The 7,500-nt window shown below is 42.6% G+C and overlaps 1 protein-coding gene across 1 annotated transcript in view; it reads right to left on the bottom strand.

Moving 5' to 3' along the window:
• ttc3 (tetratricopeptide repeat domain 3) overlaps window positions 1–4,048 on the bottom strand; it is a 29,261-nt gene extending 25,213 nt beyond the window's left edge. Inside the window, exons 1-15 of the mRNA XM_059539393.1 lie at window positions 3,966–4,048; window positions 3,367–3,436; window positions 3,258–3,300; window positions 3,028–3,187; window positions 2,784–2,862; window positions 2,518–2,583; window positions 2,316–2,445; window positions 1,942–2,027; window positions 1,686–1,780; window positions 1,539–1,601; window positions 1,407–1,461; window positions 1,032–1,194; window positions 889–967; window positions 747–837; window positions 627–663 (exon numbers count right to left, since the gene is read on the bottom strand). Coding sequence (XP_059395376.1) covers window positions 627–663; window positions 747–837; window positions 889–967; window positions 1,032–1,194; window positions 1,407–1,461; window positions 1,539–1,601; window positions 1,686–1,780; window positions 1,942–2,027; window positions 2,316–2,445; window positions 2,518–2,583; window positions 2,784–2,862; window positions 3,028–3,187; window positions 3,258–3,300; window positions 3,367–3,436; window positions 3,966–4,033 — 1,285 coding nt within the window. The 5' untranslated portion in view covers window positions 4,034–4,048. The remainder of the gene's footprint in view (window positions 1–626; window positions 664–746; window positions 838–888; window positions 968–1,031; window positions 1,195–1,406; window positions 1,462–1,538; window positions 1,602–1,685; window positions 1,781–1,941; window positions 2,028–2,315; window positions 2,446–2,517; window positions 2,584–2,783; window positions 2,863–3,027; window positions 3,188–3,257; window positions 3,301–3,366; window positions 3,437–3,965) is intronic.
• Between the last annotated feature and the right edge of the window lie 3,452 nt (window positions 4,049–7,500).

Here is a 7,500-nt window from a genome sequence, read left to right as displayed (position 1 = left end):
CGATCGGCCACCGGGCGTTTTTTATCTCTCTGCTCAGGACTTGCACAAACTGCAATGCAATCATTTACCAAAATGCCATTTATATGAAAATATGAAGTCTGTTAACGGTGTTAACACAGACCAGAGACGCTGAAGACGGACGCAGAGAAAAATACTGTAGCAGGCAGATCACTCGGGGACACTTCAGTCTTTGCAACTTCACAGATCTTCTTCATGCACTAAGAGCTTGTTACACTCCAAAGAGAAAGGAAAACATGAAATCGCATTATGACACCTTAACGAAGCAAGCTGGTTTAATTTAAGATTTTTTTTTATTAATTTTTTTTTTTAAATAAACAAGATAAGCAGAATTAAAATAGAAAAGAAAGTGCTAGACTCAGAGGGTCAGATAAAGATGGAAGAGATGTGTTTTTAGACGTGTTCTGAAAGAAAGGGCCTGGTCTTCTATGTGTTGTATAGAGCAAATCTGCATGATTTATAAAAATGTGTCATAACTGGATGAATGAATATAAAAGCACGCAGCAACACAAATGTAAGGTTGCAACAGTAACAGGTTGCTCTGAAGAATCCTTTGACCCTTCTCTGTGCTAGATGACCAACACTGCGGTCAGTAAGACCTTCCTCACCTGCAGCTTCATCCTGGTGCTTCCAGCTTTCAGTCTCCTGGGATTAGAGAGAAGAACATTACAGCAATCAGACTTTACATTCATAAATGCTAATCTAAACCTTAGAACATTTCATCTCACCGCTCTCTCCTGGACTGAAGACTGAGACGTCGCTTCAGACTGATGACTGGGTTTCTGATGAAGACCTGAAGAATCACTGGCCGCGTGTGATCTGCATCACAAAACAAACCTTTATCATTCACTCGTGAAGCAAATGGAGAGCAGCAGCAGAGCACGAACGAGCACAAACCTGCTTTTAGAAGAAGCTTTCTTGGTTTCAGTTCTCTTGGTCTTGATCTCTGCTGGAACACAACACAATGAAGCGGTGTGTGGTGTCTGAAGGTGTGCTGAAGGGTCAGAGGTTACCTGTGCTCTCCTGCAGCTCCGTCAGGAAGCGCTCGTGCTGCTGCTGCAGGTCTCGGTGTCCCTCGGGGTCCGCGCCGCAGGCGTCCTGAGCCACACGGTTGGCCCTCAGAGCTCTCTGATGCTCCCCCAGATAGAACAGAGCATCACAGAAGCGGTAGTGACCCTGAAGACCAGAGAACACGTGACATAAAGCTCTGGATGTGATGGTGACAGAGCTTCACCACGACTCACTGAGAAAACCAATCAAATGAATCTCTCTCCATTCACAGAGCATCTCTTTCACAGAGTCTCTAAAATCCTCATAGACATTCAAATATTTTCAACCCCAAGTGCAACTGATGATGCTGGCAGTGTTTTCGGTGACGCAGCACTCACCTTGGCCCAGTCTGGCTGTAATATAATGGCTCTCTTTCCGTCTCCAAGTGCTTTCCTGAAAACAGTTCCCTCAGTCAGTATCACTGATCAATCACGTTCTTGATTACGGTGTAGGGTTTGCACTAAACTCACAGATATTTCTCCGAGCGAATGAAGCAGAGCGCTCTGTTCCCGTACAGGATGTGGTTGCAGGGGCTGAAGTCAGACGAGCATTCGATTAAAACACGGGAAACTGACGTGGATTGGGAATTAAAGCAGTAAGGTTCTTCTGTCACTTACTGGTATTTAATGGCTTTGGTGTACCACTTCAACGCCTGATCATATTTCTTCTTCTGAAATTGCTCATTTCCTTTGTTTTTCATATCTTCGCTTTTCTGGAATGAAAACGGAGTTAAAAGGCAGTCTCCTATTTCTGTCCCGTATCCAATTATGCACAATCAGAGTCGAACATAATTCCTAAAGAGTTTATTAATACTATGAATGCAGTGTTTTAAATATGAACACAAACATGTGGTTTGATCTTAAAGACTCTCACCAGCAAAGTCCAAGAGTCTGGCTCTGATTTCAGCTCCTCGATGGCTTTCTTTTTACTGCAGGAAATCACCTGAAGATAACGTGAATCTGTGGGGCCAGACGTTCGTTAGTCAGCGCTAATGAGCACAAACCAGATGCATCATGAAGCTCACAGCACTGAACACCCGCTGATATGCCATCATATTATACATATATATATTTTTATTTTATTTTAGTACTTCAAGATATACTAAGTGAACATGTTTTGTTTTCATTTTTCAGTAAATATTTATCTCATGTCAAGAACAAAATCTTCTGAGAGTTTTAGTTGTCATGTATTGTAATAACCCTGCCCTGAACATGTTGAACATCTGCACTTCTGGAAATGAGACTCACACTCGTTGAAGACGAAGCAGAGCGTCCGGTAGCGGATCTCCACCGATCCCAGATCCAGCAGCTTCTTACCGACGTCTGGAGCTCCAGAGTCCCGCAGCCAACCAATGGCTTCAGGCAAACAATCCTCATCCTGCACACAGACACACATCAGAACACACAAACTCCAGTAAAACAAGCTTACAGCAGCGGCGCAGCGACCTACCGCAGAGAACAGTCTGCTCAGGGACACCACGGCTCGGGCTTTCGTCTCCGTGTCCGTGTGAGACAGCTGAACAAGACAAGACAACATCAGACCTGAGAGAGTCATGAAACACTAACACACATGTTTGGAGATGTAAACACATATGAACACGCTGCACATCACTGAAACCCCTCTTCTCCCAGTTTCCCACAGCTGCAAGAGCCCATTCCTGAAGTCTTTTATACTGGTGTGAACGATCAGGGCTGAAACAGGGGTTTCATACGTACGCCTCTCTCCATGGCATCCAGAATGCTTTCCAGAATCTCAATCTTCTCAAGCCTCTTCAGACTCAGATCATTTGACACACTGAAAAACAGACAATGAAAGACTCATTTTTAGACTGGGTGATTTTTGCTGTTTAATATGGAATACTATTTTCCACATTCTTCAAAAAAGATTTTTAAAAAAGAAAAGAAGCGCTATATAAATAAAGGTGACTTGACTAGTTGACAGTTTCCTGAAGACACTCACTTGGAGTCCAGGAAGCCCATCTCCACTGCCCAGAAGGTGGTGAGGTGATTGTCCTGCTGTCTCAGGAGGATGGGCCACCAGAACACAGACACATGCATCAGATGACCCACGTGCTGCTTCACCTCGGGCTTGATCCTGCTCCAGCGCTCGTAGATGAAATCTGTGAAACATCTACACTGAATCACCTGCAGCGCTGATCACGAACACTACACAGAGCTGTGGTCACTCACCGGGCGGATCCATGTGGATGTACGGGAACTGGCTCTGATAGATCTGAGTGAGAAACAGGGAATCACAGGTGTGTTCAGCACAGTCGGACTCCATCTCTATTCTACTCACGATCTTGGTTCTGTGAAGCACCACGTCTGCTCGCTCCTCCAGATCCGAGTCTTCAGAGTCTGACATCCTTCTGAAACACAAACACACAACATGCAGGCTTCAAACTCCCCGGAGCGGATTACACTTCTTCAGTTGCGTTTCCCATAAAGCACCTTTTCTGAGCCAATCCTGCTTCCAAACCAGTGCTGCCAAGTCATTTAACATCAAGCCATGTATTTTACCCTTTCACGATTTTTACCGGGATCCTTCCTGAAAAGCCAGTGGGCTAGTTTTGCTGCGAAAACATGGCAATTGTGCTACTTTAAGCGACCCCAATAACGTGATATTTAACGTTAGCCCAGAAAATGCTTATTTCACCGCGTGGTGTCCCCGCCCCTTCGAACGCCATTGGGCTGGTTTTTGTGTTACAACTGTGCAGGTTTTGTTGTAAGTTACCCTGTTCGAGACATAAACACCAATACAACAATTCAACAGTTTGAAACGACAACACACACTCGTGCTTTAGCTGGATTATATGTGATATATAAAGGGGTTATATGTGATATATGCAGATATACGTGTTGTTAGGATTAGGGCGGTGTTGGGGGAGGGGTCCTCACCTGAGCGCGTCTGATGGAGCTTTTCTCCTCAGCTCGTTTGATTTAAATGTTTGTCGTGAAAGGCACATTAAACAAGAAACTGAGTAACGCTAACAGCCGGGCCTCGCTTTAACTTTAATAAAGCACACCTGCCTGTAAACCTACACGATAATTAACACGTTTAATCAGATGAACTTCGTCGAGAAGTTAAACGCCACGCTTTTGTGCCGCAGATGCTTAACTTACCTCAAATAACTAGCGCTGCAGATGTTTGCCTGAAACGTAGCTGTCGCGCAAACACCTGAGGACGGTTCTTACCGGGAGACATCCCGCGGTGCTGTGAATGTGTTTAACGGGGTTTATTACCTGTGTTTGGAGCACAGCGTTGCTTGTTTGTTTTCTGGAGCCGTTGATTTATCTCGCGCATGAACTGCAGCGCGAGCACGCGGGAGAAACGTTCCCGCCCTCTAGTGTTCCCGCCAAGTATAGCATTCGATTCAAATTTTTTTCCAGAAATGTAATTCAATACAAAACATAGAACGTTTATTGTAATGGTCTACATGGGAGAGAGAAAAACGTAGAAAATACAAAATACTACCGCTCTATAGACCCCTTAATAGCCTACGTCACTGTGACGTCACCGCTCTAGCTGGAGAGCTAGTGATGGGAAGTTCGGCTCTTTTCAGAGAGCCGGCTCTTTTGGCTCAGCTCCCAAAGAAGAGCCGGCTCTTTCGACTCCTGAATGGCTCTGAATTTAGGATTTTTTTGTAGGGCTTTGTTTTACCATAACTTTGAAAAAAATAATGGTTTGTGTGTTGAAAACCCTTTCATGGGCAGTGTTTTTATGAGAATCCTTATAATTGCCTAATTTTGTACATTTATTTTGTTACAAAACCATTATTTTGTTAAATATTTTAATCAAACATTTTATTGCACAAATTAACAACAAAACCGCAAATAAATCCACAGAACTAGAACCAAACTCAAGCAAACAGTATTAATGTCCTCAGTGAAGATTGGCATTCAAAAAAAATCAGATGCCTCAGCTTTGATGGACTGATCATATTTCTTCTTTCTGTGATTATCTGCCCTGTTTTTGAGAAGATTCTCTCTGAAGGAACCGATGTTGCCACAATACACAGTCTCCCCTCCATTAACGTTGTTGCGACTCGTTAACTTGCAGTGGAGTGCCGCTTCACTTCATCCCCCTCTCTGATTTTACATAATGTTATGATCCCATATACTCACATCTGATTGGCCGCGATGCGATTGCTGACCAATAAATTCAAAGTTCTGCCTTGAGGTAAGCAGCCAGAGGAAAAAAACTGGGAGCCGGCTCTCACTCGATGCGAGCCGGCTCTTCTGATTCACTACAAAGCATCGGCTCTAAGAGCCGACTCTTTTGCGCATGACCCATCACTACTGGAGGCAAAACATAAGGCAAAACTCATAGCAGGTGCGCTAAAAGTTTGAGGTTTTGACTTTAAAATGTCTTCTTGTTTGGTTTTTGGCTGCCAGAATAGAAGGAACAGCACTTTTTGTTCAAAACTAAAGTTTTACCGGATCCCGGCAGACATTCCTTCACAAAAATCAAGAAGACAATTGTGGTTGAATGCAATACGGCGTAAAGACTGGACGGAGACTATCATAAATAATGCTCGTGTTTGCAGTGTACATTTCATATCAGGTAAAATAGTCTATGCATATGAACTGGTGTGTTGTTTTATCTAGTAAATCAGCTAGTTTAATTTTTATAGGTGAAAAGTCGCCAACCTTCAGCAAACTATAGTTTAAATGTTAAAACAAACATACAGCGATAGATGTGTGTGCAATCCTTTGAATGGTATCTTAAAATAATACAGATTGCGAATCATAGTTAGCCCAGCGATAGGTTATATTAGAAAATAAGCCAAAATTCCCCATACCACCCAAAAGTAATTCATATGACCGTATGGCATACGGGTCAGGTAGCCTGCTTCCATCTGCGAGAGTTAATTTAAAAAAAAATAGCTGTCACGGTCCCGCAGAGTCAGGGACTGTACATATTCGGATAGTTCCGAACCTTCTTCTGCATCCATGTTTAATAAATCCCTCCTAAAACGTGCTAGCTTACGCTTGTCAACATTGCGTCCGCGCCTCTTTTCGCCTCCAGCTAAGCCCCGCCCACCCGGAGACGTTGGAATGTCTACAAACTTTTAAGGGGTCAGTACGAGATGTCTTCAGAGCATTTTTATTTAATAAATAAGTAATTCCTAATAAAGCCAAATAAACTCTTCTTTCTAGACTAGACTAGAGGAAAATTTTAAATATCTCTCTTGTTCCCCCTTTTTTGTTACATATACACGGCTAAAATGTGGCTAATTTTTCTATAGGCCAGTGATCCTCACTATTTTTTCCACAAGAGCCACATAGGCAGAGCAAAATCAAAAGGCGAGCCACTTTTAGGACAACATAAGTCACCTTTGCAAATGTGCATTTCTACATATAAATTGGACATCCCACAAAAAAGAAATAACACGGCCAATACATTTTCACTTTAGGCTATTAATAACAGCGTCCTCACTCAGGAAAATGAGAAAGTCTGAACACAAACAAAATGCCCCCAAAAGAAGAAAAAATCTCTATGTTTTCAGTGCTGATGCATTCATGTAACATTTAAGGGCACCTAAAAGCTGTCACAACGAACCAGCAAAATTAATGATTATGAATATGTAAAATATAGCAGAAGACATTTAAAAATTTTTATGTCTGTCGGCTAGAAAGATGCTGACTCGTGATCTTCTCAGTAGTGAACGCGCCTGAGAGAAATGCACATTTCATACGGGAGGGAGAGCAGTCTGTTTTCTTTCGTTTTTAATTTGTTTTGTTTAAAAGTAGACATTTCAAGCTTTATATGTAGCCTATGTGTCGGGTCTGTGAGGCAAGTAGGCTATACGCTGAGTTTCGGTTCATTCGTGAGACAAACTCCAGGTTCACACCGGCTCCTTCGTATCGTGGTTATCTATTTTCTATTTACTTCTTATTAAATCCAGACAATTGGTTGATGAAACCTTGATTAAAATTAAGATACAATTAATACAAAACGAAATCAAATTTAAAGACAGGCTTTGTGCTTTCTGTTTGAGGTCTCAGTGAAAGTTTTAAAGCAGTCTTAGTTGTCAGAGCGCTCACGTCCGTAATGGAGAACTGTCCCGTCCATAACATTGTTTTTTTTTTTTTTTTTATATAGGCCTACATTTCTAAATAAATGCGACTTAAAGTCCAGTGCGAGGCTAGGCCTATATGTTTTCTCTTCTTCATGGTGCATTTTTTGACTGATGCGCCTTATAGGCTACTCCGGAGCGACTTATATTGATATAGGCTACACCTGTATGAATTCTCATTTTACTTTTTGAACTCCATTATTGAGCCGAGTTTTGCTTGAAAATAGTCTACTGTTGATGACTGTGCAAGACTAATGGATTCAGGGTCAGGCTTGAATGAGCATGCTTCGGACTCGTGGTGTGAGCAGAGCGAAATTGGAGCGGGAAATGCGACGCTCCGTCCACCGTCCTTT

Source organism: Carassius carassius, chromosome 45 (assembly GCF_963082965.1).
Source record: "Carassius carassius chromosome 45, fCarCar2.1, whole genome shotgun sequence".
NCBI classification, from domain to species: domain Eukaryota; kingdom Metazoa; phylum Chordata; class Actinopteri; order Cypriniformes; family Cyprinidae; genus Carassius; species Carassius carassius.
Note: the sequence above shows the minus strand (reverse complement) of the source record. Positions and strands in the feature narration are given on the sequence as shown.